General features: G+C 45.6%; 1 protein-coding gene across 17 annotated transcripts in view; it reads right to left on the bottom strand.

Moving 5' to 3' along the window:
• Positions 1 to 21,127, bottom strand: part of LOC128874271 (MAP7 domain-containing protein 1) — a 166,231-nt gene that overhangs the window by 124,002 nt on the left and 21,102 nt on the right. For 3 of the 17 annotated variants that reach the window (XM_054118834.1, XM_054118839.1, XM_054118846.1), the window contains exons 1-2: positions 12,893 to 12,965; positions 3,270 to 3,377 (exon numbers count right to left, since the gene is read on the bottom strand). The exons of 11 other annotated variants lie outside the window; for them this stretch is intronic. In XM_054118834.1, the coding sequence (XP_053974809.1) occupies positions 3,270 to 3,377; positions 12,893 to 12,950 (166 nt within the window). In that variant the 5' untranslated portion in view covers positions 12,951 to 12,965. Of the gene's footprint in view, positions 1 to 3,269; positions 3,378 to 12,892; positions 12,966 to 21,127 lie in introns of those variants that run through there. 3 more of the 17 variants (XM_054118843.1, XM_054118851.1, XM_054118857.1) reach the window with 1 other exon arrangement.

Genomic DNA, 21,127 nt, shown 5'->3' with positions numbered 1-21,127 from the left:
GCAGCGGTACATGACAGTTCGTGTGAAAGATCGAAACCATTAAAAACTCTTTCACACGAACTTATTTTTCGTTGAGACTCCTACATATGGGGGCTCGTCCGGGATGGGGGGTTACAGCGGCAGAGGACCGGCCAGTGACGATGAACAACAATGCCACGCGAAGGACGGTGGAGCGGGCAACAATGAGGCGTTGAGAGAGAACACCGTTCCAGAAAGAGAGAGGGGAGTACGCTCGCGAAAGAGAGCGCACTGCTGTCGAGACGCAAAACCCGTGCGAGAAAGAGAGAGGGGAGTACACTCGCGAAAGAGGGCGCGGCGCGCACTGTTGTTGAGACGCGAAACCCGAGAAAACGGACATTCGGCCTAGTTAGGTAGCTTTCAGCTTGCGTAATTAAATTCAAATACAACGCAAAACAAATATGAACACTCTATTATACAATTTTGAACTTGATGTTACGGTTACACAAGGGTCGAATTTCAACGGGGAAGACCGTGTATAACGATGAGAAAAGTTGAGAGATAACAACCTTTCAGAATTTTTCGCCCTAGACGACCGCGAGGTTTTATTTTGCGTAAAATACACAAGGGAGTCTAAAAGACATGCTAACGAGAAGGGCTCCGAGGGTTCTATCGACAAATATTAGCGTAAATGTGCTCGTTAGACAAGCGACGGATCGATTAAACCAAAGATAGACGTTTGGAAAAAGGTAGAATAAGTTATTACGCGGTAAGGTAGGACGAGGAGACATCAGAATTGTATATGAGAGCTGAGACGTAAATATAGAATAAGTTATGCACGCGTGTCAAGCTTACTCTGCAGCCGCAGGGCAGAAATTATAATAAACTGCTACTCCTTCTTGCTTGAAAGGAAGCCCCGTTTTCACTGACACCGCTCCATCCTCCGAGATGACTGCATCTCGAGGAAACAAGTGCACCAGAAATGAACGATGTCTCAATAGAACAGACTGCCCCCTTGCTGTACGCCGTGGAACCCTCGATTTCCCCGCGATCCGTATCGTTGAAACGGGGCGATCGTTAAGTGGGTCAATTTGTTCCATCTAAAGCCTCCCGCCATCGATCGATTAGAATCTCTAGCGTGATTTACTGGCTTGAGTCCGCGAGGCGTGCAACCCCGTGAAGAGAAACTCCGCGTGAGCGTCGGACAGCTCCAACTTTTGTCACACTTATCGCGGAAGATGCAGAACTCTGAACGAAATTTATTGCGAAACTTTCAAACGATGGATAGCTGCCCTCTGGCCCCGAGTAAACAATAACTGGAAGGATCCTTGCGAATCCTTATTCAAAATAAAATAATGGTATCTATCTTTCAAAAAATAGCTCAACCAGCGAGGCCATTACATTTGCCCTCAAAGAAATCATCGTACGCGATTGCTTCGACGTTATCGCAGAGGAATACAGTTGCTTTCATAGCGATGGCGGAAGACCATACATCATCGTACTTGGGATTCCTCTTTGTTGTAGTTACGACTTCATAAATTAAAGTTGTGAAATGCAGAGTATTTTCTGGAACACCATGGTAGCTCGAAGTGCCCGCGATTTCTTTGATGTAAACTCGGCCGGATCTTTTTTAACGAGCACAAAACGTTTCAGCAGAATTAATGGCGGCGAAATACGGGACTTGGCTGAAAGGAAATAAGGTCCGTTTCAACGAGCGCTCGAGCAGCATAGGACTCGTGTTCGTTTCACCCTTCAATTGAATTACGTTATTCAAAAAAATGTTTTACCTAAAAATAAATTAATATAGCGAAATCGCGAATCGCGCAGATGAACGTATTCAAAGCCAATTAAATGGTTGGAATATTACACGATCCCACATGGTAAGATTTTATGAAAAATATATTATTTGAAAATTAATTGAAAATCATAAAACCCATGGAAAATCGAGGAAAGCAAAGACAAAGAACGACATAAATTCAATATTTAGCTACGACTGGAGTACAATCGTGATGGCGCTCGCCCGATAATCCATTTTACAGCATGCCCCAACGTAATCGAGCTGCGTCGAGAAACAGAGTAATTAAAGGAGATAATTAAGGTTAATTGACCACTTCCAATCGTATTAACCGTTTCTGCATACAAGTGATAATTAATCGAGGCCGAGCTAGCGTCTAGTTCTGTTGAATGTGAAAACCATTGGGTTCGTTATTAATGACACGAGCTTTATAAAAAATATATAGAATCGTATATTTATTCTTAACGATCGTGCTACGCTGAGAGAAAGTCGGTTTTTCCAGCACGCATGAAATTCATGCAACGTACGAAATATGTTTCACGTTTTCTAAAGATGGCTGTCATGCGCCGCGCGAAAGAGTCGGAAGAAAGCATCGCTGGGTGTACTTTGAGAGGGATAAACCTGGGAACGTTACCACTCGAGTGATACGTAGGCCTTAATTACTTCGCACGAGGGCGATAATTAACGTGTCTGCCCCCGTTCTTGTCAATCGAGCGTTTCAAGCCTCGATTCAACTCCCCAATTCCCTTGGCCATCCTTGGAGACACCCTTGGCCACCGACAGCCATACGTAACTAATTCTTACACTTAAATTTTTCGAATTCCTCTGCAACATATTACGTCCCAAGAGAAGAATTCGCAAAAGTCAACGCTGCGGGAAATCTCCATAGAATTTTATCAACTAGAAAACGTGTAAAACGTTAAACCAACCGAGGAAAATGGTGTGTACACCAATTTCCATATATTTTTGAACGCTGACGGAATAGGAAGAACGTGACCGGCCTGACAAGTGTTCCTTGAGATGGTTCAAAGCCAAATCTATTTCTGCTTGCTAATCGCGGCTAGTGTTCGCGACGATCGCTGCCAAAACGTGGAATTTTCCGAGACGTATGCGAAATAAAAGTTGCAAGCGCGAGTTCGCGTGCAAGGGATAATTATTTCACGGTTACGAATGATTTCGTAATGACTTTCGCGCGCGGGATGCACCGAGGCTGGTCGAGGAGCGTTTTGCAATTTACATCCATCGGCGGGGTTTCGTTGCGGCGAATATTTATTGCGTTACGCTTATTAGGACGAAACGCATAAATGTCAGACGCCGCGGCTGCTATTTTCACCGTTCGTATATACGTCGATGTTTCTAAATACCAGAATCCTGGTGAAAGCGTGATCGTAAATGCCAATCCCTTTTACTTTTTCCACGCAGCAATAATATCTCGACGGGATGACTTCATCCTTGGATGAAGTTGTCCGTTTAGAGACAAGCAGGAGCGTGCAACTAGAAATTATGGCTCGATTACCTGATTTTTGGACCAACATTTTCCGCGTTCGGTCGAATGCGCGATCGACTATTAAACCTTCGACCGTGCCACATAAAGATGTCGAAGTTTCGCTAAATCGTGACTCACCTGTAACAAGGAAAAAAAAATGATTTAGTTTACACGTTGGATGAGTTCGTGTGCTGAAACTTAGAGAATCTACAATGTTTATGAACTTCCTTATGAGCTGTTACTTTCTAAAGTTTATAATATATTTTCCTTCCGCCTCTGAATGTATAAAATTTAAGCGAAACTGTGCTGTGGTATTTTATTTGATTATCTTTTTTGTGGAATGGAGGTTTCTTTTATCACATTTGGAGAGACAGAAAAAAACTCTGAGCCTTCTTTATACCGGATTGATTGGATGAAGCAACCGACTACTTTCATGGCGCGTTCAATGAAACAATTGCGGAGTCACGTAATGAGGACTCAATTACTAATGAACCATCTGTGCAAGTAGACGGACAAAAAAGAAACGAGGTCTATCAGCCCACTCAATGAACACATTTAGCAAATAACTTATTACTAATAAGCATCGTCTACGTTACAATCTTCTATTCGTTCTATTTATTTATTAAACAAAATCTTGACCAGATCCATTTTTTGATACCGATTAACCAGAACTTTCCCTCGGATCTACGACGTCTAGAATTTTCTCAAGCGAAGTTAGATCGAATCTAAGCTCGCCTGTCACGAACGGGCTGCAGAGAGTTTAACTCGGCAGATGTTGTCCCAAGATCGCGAGCAAGATTTGCGTCGAACAAACAACAGTCCTACGCCCCGTTTCATTTCGGAGTTTGCGAATCATAACGGAGGCAGCGAGTCGTGACGCGAGAGGAGGTGCACATCGGATTCTGTGTTTGTTGATAATACGGTGGCAAATCGACCGACTGCATCCTCCCACGGGGAAATTTAATTGAATCGTTCGTGGACGCGTGTCAATCGCAAACTGGTTGGAAAAACCGCTACGTTTAAAATGTCGGAGCCGCCCCAACGTTCCCTGCAATTAGCCTCGTCGTGACGGGGAAGGCGTATCAAATCATTACGTGTCCCTTCTCTATGTTTTACCCTTCCTCCAGGGAATACATCACGGTTGGCTAATGAGCCCTTTATATTTACGTTAATATACACTTTAATTGCGCTCATGTCACTCAACCCTTTGCCCTCGAGAAGTGACTCTCAGTTAAAATTAATTTATTGCCTCAAAGTGCATACTAGATCCTACGAAGTCTTTCCCTCTATTTATCGTACTGATTTTTATTTTAAAATCCAAAATAAATTAATTTTCAGGATCCTTTAAACGAGCGCCTGATGGAGGCTATCTCTTTCCTGGAACTAGATCAAAGGTTCCGAACCGAGATGATAACACATCCGATAAGGAACGGCGCCGCTATCGCAGACTTTCCGACGCCGCCGCCTGCGAATGGAGCGATAGTCGATACGGCAGGGTTTCTGGTGTACCGGCAGTCGAGAAAAGTTTCCTCGCGAGGTTCTGGAGTCGCTAGTTCGGCGACGATCCTCCACAATCGAATCGACGAAAGCGCTACGGATATCCAGCGGTAAGAACGCGAACTTTCAGACGCATTTGAACACCGTGGCGCGCAGTCACGCCTCTCTACGAAAGACAGTTTTAGACGTGGCCGTGTTGTTGTTGGGAGGGGTGGGGGGGGAGGAATATCGAGAGAGTCGATTTACCCGTGGATAAAATTAGAACCCCCACATGCCCCGCGAGATTTGCGTTCCCCTCGTTTATCCTATTTCTGCCGGTCTCTGATCCGGAGGAGCCACTACTCGACGTGGTTTTGTTTACCTCTCAACAACCAACAGAGGCATTTGTGTCTTCCAACGTGGAGATCATTCCTGAGCCCGAACCGCCACTGGTGGGATCATCAGGACTTGCAAAACACTATTTTGACTCCAAAGCCAAATCAATGATTTGAATTTGATATAATGAACAAGCGAATCTTAGAAGACTGCTCAAAATTTCGAGTCGAAGAGAAATTTAAAAATGCATTCGTGGGAACGTCAATATCTGAGGATCCCTTGAATTTTGAACGAAGCTAGGGAGAGAGAACGAAGAGAGAATGGAATTCCTAACACAGCGCGACGCTCCATTTACCGTTCTATGATTAACTCTGTGTTAACTCTGGTATTACGCCCGCAAAGTGACCCGATTGTAGATTTAGTAGTCGACGTCCATCTAGCAAGCCAACGGAGGCAAACGAACCAAAGGCGTTCGACTCGTGGCGCTAACATAATTCGGTAGCGATATACGAACACGTGTGATGTATAACGCTATTTGAACCTGCCAAATATAATCGCGTACCTAGATAAATGTGGACAATGAATCGTGCACTGCTTGGCGCCAAGAACCTGCGTGCAATCGTCCGATACGATACGACACACCAAAGCAAACAAGACACCCATGGCGCCCATGGCATCGCGTATGTTTACAAGGGAGGATCAACTAAATATTAGTACAACGATAGGCATAGTCTTTAGAAACTGCGGTACACTGGTATCCATCCAAGTATCTGGCTCGTGTTTATTGGAACGTATAAAACGATAGTGTAACATATTATATTCGTAAAATTACTACAATATTTGCATCGAAATTTACCTTACCGCTTACCGAAAAATAGGAATTACGCTTCCACTGTCGATGGAGCGTGCAGCTCGTCGCTCAAAGACGTTTGAGAAACCTTTCTGATCCGACAGCCTCGTAACGAGCCTAACCGACAACTGCTCGAGGCTGTTACCCAACCGACGACATCGTTGACCCGCGTTAATAGAACGAATCCTAATGTCTCCGCGATTTAGGGAGCCAATTAGCAACGTCCCGACGACGGACGCACAATGGATGCAAATGCGCGCCACGGGCGAGAAAAAGGCAGCGGCGAACGGAGAAAGGGAACGAAATACGAGTGCAACCGCGGTAATTAACGGTTATAAAGGCCGGCTCTCAATAAACAGGCACGAGTCAGCGACCAACGACACGATCTCGGCTAGGCACGAACTGACCTTTTTCTTGCTTCACTTTCGAAAATATTAACCGAGACGAGGACAGTCGTGGCGCATTGTCACGCTGCCTGCGTCCCGATTCTTGTCTGGTGAAGATTTATTTGATTACGCGAGCTAACATATTTCCAGGTCCTTACCTCGATCCTGGAAATCTAGTAGTCATGGAATATTTCTCTTCGGCATCGACACGCGGAAATCGAATGCAATCGCTCCGTTAATTAGGTACAAGGTAAAGAATTATACAAATCAACAGAAAAAGTAGGCATGGATTAATACTGAACATTATCACTCGTGCAACGACAGCGTCAGCTTCACAATCAAGGTAAAAATTGCAACGACATTGAGCGAGAAGATGCAAAGTTCAACCAGGTCGTTCGTTCTGATTATCCAGCTAACAGTTCCTTTCCCCCGAGATTATTTCCAGAAACGTGACTGCACGGTAATAACCCTCTCGTTCCTGGGGTTAGCTAATTAACCATAATCTCGTCGCGAGTTTGTGCCGCGGATTATGCAGGCCGGACAGCACGCTGAGAGAAACGCTCGGTTGTTTCCCGATTCCTCCATTTGCATAGTTTAATTACGGAACTCGCCCCCCGGGCGTCCGTCGTTTACGAACAACGTCGAAACGTAACTTTTCTTGGGAAATTTTCCAACTTTCCCTCGGTAGTGTACCGTTCGTTGGAAGACTTGTTACGAAAGCAAAAGGGTTGGAAAGTTCGAGCTCTTGGCTGACTTTTGCAGAATTTCGGTCCTTGGGTCGTTCAAGGCTGCTTCCTACCTTAAATTTCATTGGATTTTGATTGCATCGATCGATGATTTACAAGAGATTGCTTCTTAATCGCGAAAACAATGGGGTAAAAGAAACGCGGCGAGCGGGACGGTCAAATGTTGCGTCATACGGAGCTGGCTCGAGGGACAGATTACGACAGATTGCGCGAGAGGAAGGAAGCGATCAAAAAGCTAGGGTGGCAACCTTACTCGTTAGCTTTCTAATTACAAACCGGTCGTGACTTCTCCGTTAACCGAGCAATTACGCGTACGATAGGACCTTTCATCTGCCTGAGTAACGCTGTCTCAAAGATTTATCATGGGAACACGCGAAACTGGATGCGTGAGTCTTCGATCTCGTTTCCACGCTTCGCGAAATCGTGACAGCGATCTAAAGGCTACGTCCAGTTTCGAATACGGGAGGCTACACGTACGTGCATTGACTGGTCATTTCAAGTTCACGTATCCAGTTTGATATGACTCAGCTTGGTTCCATGTGTCGTATCAGTGACAGGAAATGTTCTAACGGGAGGTTTCATCCATTCGCACAGGTTGTAAGAACCCGTGGAACTTGGTTTCACGGTGAAACATTTTTGTTTCACAGATGAATCGAAGACGAATTCAATGTTTATACGAGATAGGCGCCTGTAACCTTGATTGGCAGTAGTTCGAAACACAGGTGAACAATCGATATCCTGCGCGTTTAAGTGGCCCGACTATAAGAATAAATTTACAATCAATGGCGACCCCGGTAAAAGACATATCGAGGACTTTCCTGGAGAACAAGGGCCCTGCGAGGGGTCAGCCTACCGACGACCTCGATCTTTCCTACGTTATCGCTATGCAATTGTTATTACGTGTCCATGAACGAGCACGAGGCATCGCGGCCGACACCGAGGCGCTCGTGAACACGCCCGATCGATTTACCAGGCATTGCTTCGTGCTAGATAACGTCTCGTGAACTTATGCAGTGCGGCATGCTCCATTTTCAACGAGTCACTTCGAAACGATCCTTTTTCACGGGAGTAACGTGTCGAATCGAAGGTCCCCGCAGAAAATACTTTTACGAAGCTTGCTGCATATCGTCGCTCGACCACTCACAGCGAGAGACTGTGAACTTGAGGAACGGAGAAGTATACGAAACCTCGTTTTAGATTAATGCTTATTGTGGAAGGAAACAGAGCCAGTAACCAGTTCTTACAAACGACAAAAATAACAGCTCGTGAGAAAGAAAAACCAATGGAGATCCGGGATACCGGGTACACTTACGTTTGACACACAAATAACCACGTTTTCCGTGCTGTTTTCAGTCAACAGAATCGTGCAAACACACCCAGGAGCGAGATTAGAACGAGACTTTCTACAAACACTCGGGGGAGGGCTTAGGGGAACGCCGCCTTCAGGGCTGGAAAAGAATGCCGGTGTTTGGGAATTTTTTTCAACGACAAGGGATATCTAATATAAATATTTCAAATGTGTATTCAAAGTACAAACTCTGCACAATGTTTCTGCAAACTTTCAGAGAAAAAAAATGAAACCATTACACGAGCTGTACGGTTGGTATTAAAGTCGGTTTTATAAACAAGCAGAGCTCGCATAGCGTGTCGCAGTTTTTGAAAGATTGCCTATCTTGTTAAACGCTAAAACCAATCGAGCGTATAATCTTCTACCTACTTGGAACATTCTATTTTCAATTTATTACGTTGTACGAGCACCAACGTAAAAACCAAAGCCAAAGGATATATAAATACAATAGGAATAAAAAGAAGTAGGGGTATAGTCTAGTTCGCTGTTCAATAATGCACGTTCAATCTTGGATAACGCGCGACAAATTCGATTATATTTGTCGTCTGTTACTCGAACAGAATTTCGTCTGTCTCTGGGCAGAACTGGCTCGACGTGCATGCGTCGACGGCGACGCGATCCTCGAAGAAGTAATGTAAGCAGCTTAATCCCAGAATAGGCTGAAACACGCTAAACTTATCCAATAGTGACCCTATTGAAGCGTGGAATCGTATGAATGTAGAAATCTATTAGATACGCAACGCCACGCGTACAATGAAACAGCGCATTGTGGGCGGACACGCGGGGATATATGCATGAAAACCTTGTAAAGTCTGTTCTCAAAGAGCCGTGGCCGGGACACGTGGGCAACTGGATATCTGCTACGTGATAAAGATTTCACCATAGATCGCGGCAGGCGCGACGGGGAACGGTAGCCGCGGCGAGTCACCATTCGTGAATGAAATCCTCGAGGAACTCTTTTTCTGAGCAGACCAGGGCTCATTCCAGTCGAGCGAGCAGATCGTTGGGATATGGAAATCGACGTTTACGAACCTCGAGGTTCTAATATAAATTTGACTTCGAAGTTAAACGATTCCAAGATCCCCGAGAACTCGTACGAATACTTTCGCGTAGTCAGCGAATGCATCACGACTTGGAACGCCTAAAATAATCATGACAACGCGGTGACAAAATTCAGACTACGCGTTTGCCAGTCGAGAAACACATTCGCAAAAGGTCGCACTTGCGCTTTATAAACTTCTGGTTTATTATGGTAAAGAGCAACTCGCTCGATCGACTCACCTCCGAAAAAAGGTCTGCTTGTGAATTAGTGATTGAGTGAATTGTGTGGAAAGTCTGTTAAAGGTCTAGTAAAACGGGGAAACCATAAGACTGTTGGGCACAGGGGGGCAACAGCTAATACACCCGCTCGCGTAAATGGAAAACGACTGCTTTGGGTAGATGTCCTTTCTAAACGTAAACTTTTGTGTTTCCTTTGAAGATGACAAGAATGAAACGCATTGATCGGGTGAGTTGTACTCGCTATGACATTCGAACTTTCGGACATGTATATTCAAACTTTCCCCTCTCACGTTGCTTAAATGACTATTGTTTTCCGATTCAGTAAAATGTAACGATGCATCTTATTAATGAGTAAGTAAAATGGAGGCATAAAAGAGCCACGATTACAATTTGACAGTATTCAAAATTTGTCACAGAATTTACTCCGTTTTTAAAACGGCATAAGTCTTGGTTGCAGTTAGTGTATCGACTTTCGTAAGCCATAGAAGGAAAGCACTGTCATTAACAATAAAAATTGTTCGATATCGGAACGTATCGAAAACAGTACCAGTGATCATGAAAGGGTTAAAAATAACCGAGCACCGCGGCTACCGTGAAGAAAGGCGTCTTCAGACGACGGACGTGACGTCACTCCCGTGCCAAATACTTGCGTCGGCTCAGTAACGGAAGTCGTTATTTTTACCGTGCGTTTTTTCCGCCGCCCGGACCTTAGTCGCGAGGATTCACACTGGCACGACGACGTTACCACGAGGACACCAGCGCGAATCAATGAGTCGCGTTCCTTCACGTGCCTTCGAGAACAGTCTCGTTTATGTAGCGACCTATGTAGTCGTTCCTAGATGTATTGCTTTTTGCGGAATGTACGTGATTAAAATTGGAACAAAGAGTCGCGGAGAAGACGCCCGAGGGCTGCGCTCGGGTGGGCGCAGTGCAGAAATTTCAGAGATGAACCAAGTTCTACTCGACAATGGAACGAATATCATGAGCAAACATGTTTAATTTTATTCGTTATCTAGCAATGAATGAAATTTCGTCTATTCCTGAAAATTTCTAGTGTCGGTTTCATCGTCATCTCGCAGGTGATAATTAAGTCGCGTTGCTGCAAGGTAGCAGAAATACATTTTCAGGAACACGAGTCATCGAAACCGCAAACTCGAGTATGCATTCGAACGTCTCGAGGCTCGTCGACTCCAAGGTACGTCTTCATCCAATTACGTCTGATGCAACCGGCCACGTCCGATGTAATTGACCACGGGAGGATACCCAGAAAGAAGTATGTCAATTAAACGTCTCGATGACACGCGTCACATTGTTGTGAACGTCCTGGCGTTCCTTTCGCATTTGGTCGCCAGTCATCGTTGACGGCTGGCGAGAATCATCGGGTGACAAATTGATCGATACACTTTGCCTGGTTAGTTCCCGATGAATCGTCGAGGAGAAACGTGTCACGTCGACGAATATTCATGAAGATCATAGTCGACGATTTACGATCGAGAAGGCGCTGGGCGACAATGCTCGACTGTTCCTGCGTCAGTCATCGAACGCTGACTAAGAGAGTGACTGTGCACCAGAGTGCAGGCATTCCCGGTTCGATGCATGTATGACAGTTGTTATTCTTTTCGATCCCCTAGACAGAGCCACCGAAAGTGCCCCAGATGTTTCGCGGATTTAAAACGGGACCCATGCTTTACGACGTCCGGTGCACAGACGATTTCATCCTAACGCACTCGACGGAGGTGAGCTTAGAGCTTCGAGGTGGATACAATTTTGGAGCAGAATGAAATTCTTTGGTCTCGATGGTTCCATCGAATAGAATTGGAGTTTTATAAAACCAGGTGAAGAATGGCCAATTGACATTTGCAAGATAAAGAATAACAATAATTTTGGAATCGCAAAGACAGCGATTCCCTTCTGGATAACAAACTTTGCATAAAAAAGGACAATTGTCCCGGTAAATCGCTGAAAATATTCCGGGAAATTTGCATTTCTATAGATTTACCGAAAGGAATGAAAGAAAATTCAGAATTCCGAATAATCCCGTTGCGCCTTCAGAGCGGCCTCGAAGCGACTGTTGTACCAGGCGAATCCATGAATGACAAACAGCGACGATTATCATTTGTGCGGTGGCGAACTATTTTGGTGTCGCGGGTGTCCACGTGAGTCGACACCAAGCAACATTAACGAGAAGAGCAAAGTTCGTCGACGACACGAAAAAGAAAAGGAAACCTCCGATGACACTTCGTCCCGTTGCGTCACAAGTGGAATTAAATCGAATAAGCAATTAGGACGAGCGATGCGATTAACTAAACGTTTTCTGGCGTAGCGTGTGGGGCTTCGTCCGCCGCAAGATCGAACCAAGTCGCATTAAGTTTTTAGCTCACAAACAACCTGTTCTTCCGAACGTCTCCCTCGTCGGGGCATGTTCCTCTACAGCCGATCGATAGAACGCCGCTAATTCCGACTTGGTGTGCTCTAACGGGACAACGTTTTCAAAGTTCCATCGACTTATGGTCTTATCGACTGTATCTAAGCTCCTGGAGCAGCTGGTCGGCGAGACTGTACAGTCATCGATCTTATCCTACGTTCGCGACTTTGACTAAATAGAGGAACAGTCGCGACAAGTGTAGCAGCGTGACAGCCGAAGCACGATGAGCCCCTTGGAAACAGAGTTGGGCAGAGACTATTTTTTTATCAACCGCGAACCGAATATTTTTACCAAATATTTTACCAGCCTCCACAGAATCCTTAAAGTAGCTCCTTCTAGAAAGACGTCGGACTAATATATCGAATACAAACCGAGGATGGCTATATATTTAGAAACTCTATTCGAACAATCGTAAGCCTCATTATTCACGAATCGTCGATCGGTTGTCACAGTCGTAGATACGATTTGCCCAACGTTGGCTCGAAAGGCGTTAAAGCTGGCAAACGGAAACGTTCGGAAAGCGACGTGCAAAATAGAACGATCGACCCGAGATACTCTCTAGGTCGGCGTCTTACGTGGCAACTGGACGATTAAAAAACGAAAGCACCGAGAATATACACAGCGTGCGATCGTTGGGACGATCCTGGTCAAGTTCAGTCACGATCGCGACGTCGAGAAGAAAGTGGCCGCACAGCGTAGAGAAGCCGGAAAGCGCTGGTGAAAAAGCCCCTCGGACAATGCGGCTTGCCGAGTTGATAGAAGCGTCCGAGAAAGCGTGGACGTGCAAAAAGGAAGAGCGTTTTACCTCGAACGATGGTGGTGACAGGCCAATCGGAAGCATCGAGCCTCTTACAACACCACATATCGCGATGAACGTCGTGAAAAGGAAAAAACGAGAGCTGAATTTTCGAGAAACGAGGCGTGGAGGCGACCGTGTCGCGGCTTGTGCGTGGAAGCACACACGATCGGTCCGACGTTTCGCTCGCAAGGGGGAGCGCAGTGAACTTGGCGTCGCGACGAACCACGGCGCCGGCAAATGGCGTCTGTGGTCGATAAACACATCGGTGGGGTGGTTGTCTACGTTTACACGGATCCGACTCGTTTTTTCATTTATTTTTTCTCAGCTTTCCCATGATACGAACATTGGAAAACCGAACAGAAACGTGTAAATTAATATGTCCACGATTGTTCAAACAGTGGAACATTCGGCTGAAGTCTTCTTCTTAATCTAGAGAGAGTTCTTATGGGAACAGGAAGAATGGTGTTGACCAAGGGTGGCTCGACTCCGAAACGAAAACGAGGACCTTGAGGCCCATACCTGGTACTCTTTATCCTCGGTTACGTTCCTCAACGTCACGCCTGTCGCCATCTTTGTGACGTCAACAAGATCATGCTCAGTCGTAGGGGATCGATTCTCTTCCATACCTTCGGGAAGCTTCCTATTGTTTCCACTCGTTTCGCGGCTACTTAACGCGTTTAATTCGATGGCGATTTGTATTTAGTGTGTTCTTCGAACTTCTATCCAAACCCTGACTCCAAAAAGAAGGCTTACAAATCATTTATTTAATCCAGTTTCTCGCTGGGAGATACAAAATACCGATTATTTTAGTCTCACCCACTCAAGGAATCGGCAGCAGACACACCGATGAGTCGTCAGTCTTAACGCGTTAATGTACCTATCACGACTCACGATAACGCGAACGCTTGGAAAGTTCAACTCCGTTCGAGGTCGCTCTATCGCAATTTCACGGCTTTCTATCCCATGCCCGAGAAATTCTAGGTACGCGCGTAAATCCCCGAGGAAGGTAGAATCGTGCGAGCTTAGTCGACGTTAACCTCGGCGCGGACCTTGCTTTCAAAGCTAATCTGCGCGCACGCAGGAGTCCTCGCAAGTACGCCCGGAGACCTCTTTGCGCGGTGCTACCGCAATCGATCGATCGATTTATGGATCCGACCTCGCGGTGTCGAGATGGATCCTCCTTCGCGAATCGACGACTACGGTGAATACGTCGAGTAATTTGTGCGAGGTCACACTCTCATCCCACGAGGTTCTTAGTTTGTTAGCGAGTACTTTGATAAAGAGCACAGGAAAACGACAATATTTTAATGAACAAGTGTTAAACCGAATTCCTTCCGTTTCGATGATCACTCGGACTTGTTTTAAATAACGTGGCGTTACGCAGACGATACCAACGGAAGAAATAAACGTTGAGCAAAAAGGTAGGACGAGTAGGACTAGATCCCGGCCGAGGAGAGACGTGCCATAAGGACAGCGAGATGTGAAACGCCATAAAAGCACGTGGACGCGATACCGACTGCTCCGGACAGGAATAAGACGAGGTGAACGCACCCGCGTCCTTTCAAAGTCCTTTTATATATCCGATCTACTCTCTTCTACCGTGTACCATTACTCTCCATTCCCTCGGTTATCGATTACTCGGGTTACGAAGGCGACGCGTATTATTTTTACTGTATTCGTGCCTCGTAACCTGTGCCTCGAGCCCGATCGTCGGCATAAAATGCAATCTGTTCTGTACCTTGCTTAAAACGAACAAGTTCTCAAGCTTCGTTACCATTACGAAAATCTAATCAACTGGTACCCAACAAAAGCGGAGTAATATTACGACAGGTATCACAAACGAATCAGCTACCGCGATTTCTTCTCGAATTACAAAATAGACGAAGAGTGGAATCCAGATTATTATATTATCGTTCCGACTTCTCGTCGTGGTAAAATTGATCGATAATTGGGACGTTTGGGACAAACTTTATCCAGATAATTTCGAGCTGCTCGAGCGTTCCGAGTATTTGGACAGCTTCGCGGTAAGCGTATGGGAGCTGCTGGATGCAGACCCGGTCGTCGGATCGCGGCACGGCTGGATTAAACGAGCAAATTACGGGTTTGCAGTGGACCGGGGGCCTCGCACGAAGAAAATAAAGAAAGCAGAAGCCTCGGTATCCCGGTGGATTCCACGGGTACGCGGACGTGGTCCAAGGTCCGGCTAATTTATTGCGCCCGCTGGACCTGGACGTAATTATCCCCATGCCAAAATCCTCGAACGCGTGTTCCCTTCTGCTTCGAGCCGCGTCGATATCTTCGAGAAGCGATTCGCGAACCTTCGATACTCATCAATCCCATAAATACGACAGGATGTTCGGGTTGCTTCTCGCTTAGGATCAATCTGATGTAGCTCGAAGGACAGGTTTCAGCAGATTTTAAAACCGTTCAAATCCGATCGTGTTTGGTATAATTTTCACCTTAAAGGTGTCTTGTAATGGTAGAATAAGAAACATATAAATGTTACTTCCTTCGATGCTAACGAGACCGCGAATACTATGTTAATATACGCAGAGAACGTTTGCACTGCATAGACTTTCTAGATCTTTTATGCAAAAAAAAAAAAAAGAAAATTAATTTACTTGAGCAGTCGTGGTTTAGGCGGTCGATAAGATAATCGAGAAACGGATCGCGTACTTGCTCCAAGGGATGTGCTGCTCCGCGGAGACTGCTAGTACAGGAATTCTAAGAATACTTCAACCAGGTCGATGGAAAAAGCTGATGGAAGACGACTAATTGAGTTAAGAGGCCTGGCGCGTCAATTGCGGAGCTCGTGTTTCCATTTTCATGGTGGCTCGGAAAAAGGGGCCAGCGAAGAAGACAGAAATTCCGCGAGGTCGTGGAAGTCGTGAGAAGCTTGACGATAGCGGCATCGGAGTCGGGCAAAATTCTCGCGAAGATAATAGATACGGAATTGTTGAACTCTTGTTTGGTTGAAAGTACAATCTGAATTAGACACGGAGACTTTTTCATGTATACGGAGTCTCTATTCGTCATCTATTCGGATAAAATTCTACCTATCTTCGAGTAGACAGAATAAACAAAAATGAAAGCCCTTATCAATGACGCAGCTAATCGCAAAGATGCCTCGTGACTCCGATAAGAGAACCATTCGGTTCCTGACGTAATCTTATCCACGCTGCAGGTTCGCCGTTACGAAAGCCAGCTATCTAACAAAATTCCGGGAGGATCGTTCACCGGTGGCTAAATATACCGAGCGTTGCATAGTTCCGTCGTGGAATTCTGTCGTTCCTCGCGCGAGATCTACAACAAAGTCCAGTCGCGTACGTCCGTGTCCCTGTTTCTGCGGTATCTCGTTTGCAAAACGGTCGACAAGCGCGAAAACACGCGGAACTCGCGGATGAAGAACGCGACACGCGCTATGTAATATATTTAAACGCGCACGCGCTGTGCAATATATTCGTACGCCGCGGGGCTGGTAATATCTTGCCGTAAAACTCTTCGAGTACGTACTTCGGACCGTCGTAATTCTATTTGAGCCGTCACCCATAGAGGTGGCACAAGGATCAGGTAAAATGTAATTGGAGGACAGGTGTCCACCATTGATCGATATTCTTGAAAACGACTTCGGTCGTCGACACATGCCCATCGGTTACATTATAATAACGATTCAAAAAAAAAAAAAAAATACGAGGGAACAAATTGACGAAATAAAACATTCGACGCTATTCATGAGAGCCTTGATGGACAATGTGAGCCGCGTGTCGATCGTGGGTCAAATCGACAAAGAACGCGGGGCTTCGCTGTAGAAGTCGTTCGACGAGGTTGTTATCGTTCGTAAATCGTCATTACTGTTACAACGCGTTACAAGCTGACTACCAACCAACCGCTGCGTTTTTCCGATCCCGGGGCTCGGTGTCGCGATAAAGCCTTGCTTGGATCACGGTCGTTTACCAACATGATTTATTCTATGCCTCGGGATCTCGTCTTATTTCGCGGCGATAGGGATCCAATTCGAGCCCTTCGCGGGTGCTGAACGATCGGGATGATCGATCAATAAACAACGCCGTCGAAAACACTGTTATTAGCTCGAATAAATTCCCGATTTTCGTTCGATTTCGGTCACGTTGTTCTCTCAAATGCACGCGCGATTTGCATACCGTTTTAAGAGCGAGCCTGTCGTAAAGAATGTTATCACGTGGAGGAAAAAACGCGGGATAACGACTTCAACCTATTTTTCTTAAAAATCAGCGCTGATCTAGGAAATGTCACGGAAGAGGCAAAAACTGGGATGATGTAATGTTTACAGACACGGATGTTTGGAATTGAGAAGTCAGTCATGGATTAAACAGGTACGTTACACCGGTGTCAGAGTGCAGAGAGGAATAAAAGGTAAGCGTAAACTTGGGAGGATAAAAAGATTAATTTGATCGCGGATCGCCCGCTGGGGTAATCTAAGACGCAGGCCGCTTCTAAGACAGGCTCATTATATTATTAACGTTAGAGGACGATTACTTCGAAGAGTCGGGTTGAAGAAACAGCTAAGTTTCTTGCGTGTGCACCTTGAAAGCGCCAAGCCGCGTTTCAGGGTAACACGCTCCGCAACGGAATTACACTCGCGACGCCGCCAGCCAGTCGAGGAACGAATGTCGAGGGAGACCCCGATGGAAAAGCAACACGACTCGCCGGCTGTTCGCTATTTTCGCTCTTGGGCTTTCCAGAACCTGACCCCGCGACTACATTCCTTTCGACAAGACGCTCCGTCGATGCCCAAAAGCTTGCAAAGCGTTCCTCAACGGTACGAAGACAGTGACTATCGCGACGTTACGTGATACCGGTCAAAAATGAATCGATGGAGATATCGTTAGTCAAGGCTGACTAAATCGTGCATCAGATTTCGTATGCTCCTAACAGATATCACTGTCTCGATTATACCGAAGCTACAGTATTAATGTATGTAATATATACGAATGTTTATGTATTACATGCAACATATACAAATGTACACGTATTACAAATGTAAAAATGTTGATAGTATATCATATATTCTCGAGATTTGCATCGTGTCGAATGCATATTAATACGTCGCGATTGGACAACGTCACCAAAGAAATTTCTGAATGTAATTCGGTAAACGAGAAGTCGAAGAATCCGAATAGAAACCATGTGGCCGACTATACTGGGTTCCATCGATAAAGCCACCTGGTACGTCAATAAAATAAACCGAGCTATTCCGAGCACGATGCTCTAGCAACAATGAAAGAGAAATGGAGCATAGGATGCTGATGAACGATGGAGCAGAGAGCTTAATTTCGTTGTGTGCCCATTCGATCGTTTCCTTCGATTTCGTCGTAGGAACTGGAAGCCTCGAGGTTCCTTTGACGCTACAAAAATTCAAATCCGAATGGATTATGACGAGCAAGTTCAGGGTGAAAGAAAACATCGACAGTCGACGAACTGAAGCGCCGAGGACTCCTTGGTAATTTTGATAACCGCAGTTATTCAAGAGTAATCGTCGTTTGCGCGACGACTGGTAAGATCGCATCTCGTCGTTGGAGAATTTAGCGAACGAACGCCTCCGTTAAGCAACCGATGAAAGGAACCCGCAGCCTCCAACAGACTGGAGTTTGTTACGATCGGAAACGTCCTCGATTCGCGGAATCTCGTTTATTCTAGCACGATTCTCCAACGTCTCGAGCCCAATGGCTGAAGTATCACGGCTTCGACCAGTTCATTATGAAACCAGAGCTATATTTAATCGTCACGCTACGTACGCTTGTAATTGCCAACCATTCGATTCATTTGCTAAGTCCATTAATCGACCCCTTTCGTTGGTCGAAATATCTTATATTTCGCGTTCGCAAACAATGGAATGAAAAACTGGAGCAGTGGAACATCGACGGACGCAACCTCGATACTCGCACGCGAACCTCGATCGTTGCATTGGGTTGATCGCTTAGGAAGAAATACAAGCAAAGAAATCCGTTTCTATACGTGAATTTTACTATCGAATCTTTCGCTATTTCACGAAGAATAAACTGTTGTTTGAAATCTATCTCTCAAGGAAGACCGAAGTTACCGAATAAAATTTAATTCGAATGTACAGTCTTGCTCCATATGACCAATCAATTACGGATGAAATTTATTTGATATACAGAGCAAACAAGTTTCCCCGTTTAATTGAATAGAAGGCATATTTAAGTCATCGCTGATACAGTGGGTAATGGTTATATAGTTTTATGATGGTCGTTATTACGAAGTTCGATGGTATCGCGCAAGTGGGTGTTTTCGTTGAATTGCTTACCCCGATAATTGCACAATCTCCATACTTGCGGGAATTCTCCTTTTGGGCGAAAATAATCGCCGCTCGATATCGTTCCGTCTGTACGACCTGCGAACGATTTTTCGCGGGACCGGTAACGGTAACGAACCGAGGTGAAAGTACAAAGACAAACAACGACGGCTAAATCGTTCGTAATCTCGAAGAATAGCTTTAACGTCCGACAGTGATCTAGTGGCCGACGCGTGCAACCGGTTTTGATCGCGGACGGGAAAACATTGTTCGGGGCGATAGAAAAAAAAAAAGAACATTGGCCGACGATAAATTCTATACGTGGCCCCCGGGGAACATGCATTCGCGCGACCCTCGTTCGAGCACGAATACGCGTGAACGGTCCAAGGGACAAAACTCGAAGAGGCCTCCGTGCTTTATGACAGTCTACTTCCTTAGAATAGAGCAGAAACCAAACTCTCGCGAGCAAACCGTTCCGAATGAACGGGAACACAACGTATTATTCGAGTCCTCCACTTTGGGAAACGTTGATCTAATCGTTGAAAGGTGACGGTTCGATCTATCCCCCACGAAAAAACACTACGCTTTCTCCGCCACTGATATATCGACGCATGGCCTAATGCCGCGTTTCATAATCCTTTAATGCTACCCGATAACGGCGATAATCATTTATTATTCGAGGAGATACGATTTGAAAAGGTCGCGTGCGAACCGGCCGCTTGTTGCCTGTCGAATCGCAAATTCCACGGGGTTTGATACCGATTCCCCGCTACTCGCGAATGCCAAACGGTCATTATTATTGGATTTTCTTTTCTCGGAACGTTTCAACGCTCCCTTATCGGCAACTGACATCTTCCGTGAACGTGTTAGAATCGTAGAAGCAGCAAATATACGCGTAACCGTATCTCTTCCGAGTAACGAACTATCAGGAATCTGTACGCTTCGATATTAAATACTCCAAGCTTGTATCGCGTTGATGTGAAACTTGAAAAAATGAATCGTCGACGACACCGTATTGGGATAGCGGAATTGAATCGCTGCAAACTGCCTTCGCCTCTAAATAACGCCGTGGTAGTCGCGCCAGTGCCCACAGAGGCTGGTTTATCCAAGCAAGTTTCTTGCCCGGAGCATGATTATCTTGAGCTACCTCCCGTAAAAGAATTCTTCTCGACTAAACGTGGCGTTGAAATTTTCTCAAGTTCACACGCGGATACTACCTGTATCCCGTTGAGTTATTGCACGACGGACCTTCCTCTTTGCGACACGCGATACGACATAATTCAATATTCATTTCCACGCTAACTCGCATCCCGTGGATCCAGCTGGGACACGAGTTCTACCGCGAATGAATCGCTCTTTGCTAGCTCCTCGCAAACAAGGATTCAAAGGTGATAATTCGGTTCGACGAGCGACATGAAATATTAGGGAAAAAAAGGAAAGGACGGGACCGAGATGTTTACCGCGGCGAGTAGAACAAGCGGAAGCTGACGTAACGTAAATTAACGCTGGTGGAAGATTAATGTTAGCCGATTCCGTTTTAATGGGAACGCCTTGGGCCGTTAAACAAATGAAACGTTTAACGCGCAAGTCCTTGAACGTTCGAGGAAACAATTCGCACTCGATGCAATTGTCTGGTTTCGCGACAATTTAAGTGTCTCGAGCCTGTAGTCGTCTGCTCTTGGTTCGTTTCGAAGCTGTATTAAAATCGTGGCGATGTAAGCTGACTCGCTTGGCGGTACGTAACGGAGAAGATTTAAGAGCATATTTTAGATTGAACAGGTAGAATTTTGATGTACTACTCGAACGTAACACGATCCTCCATTGAAGAATGCATTATCGATGACTACTGGGAACTCGAGACCTTTGTTACAAGTACTTCTCGAGCCACGTAAGGACAAGGCACCACCGTGACGGATACGTCAGGTGGTACACGAGGGACACCGATCGAG

The sequence above is a fragment of the Hylaeus volcanicus genome, chromosome 3, assembly GCF_026283585.1.
Source record: "Hylaeus volcanicus isolate JK05 chromosome 3, UHH_iyHylVolc1.0_haploid, whole genome shotgun sequence".
Classification (NCBI taxonomy): domain Eukaryota; kingdom Metazoa; phylum Arthropoda; class Insecta; order Hymenoptera; family Colletidae; genus Hylaeus; species Hylaeus volcanicus.
The sequence above is the reverse complement of the archived record's forward strand: the minus strand, read 5'-3'. Positions and strand labels throughout refer to the sequence as shown.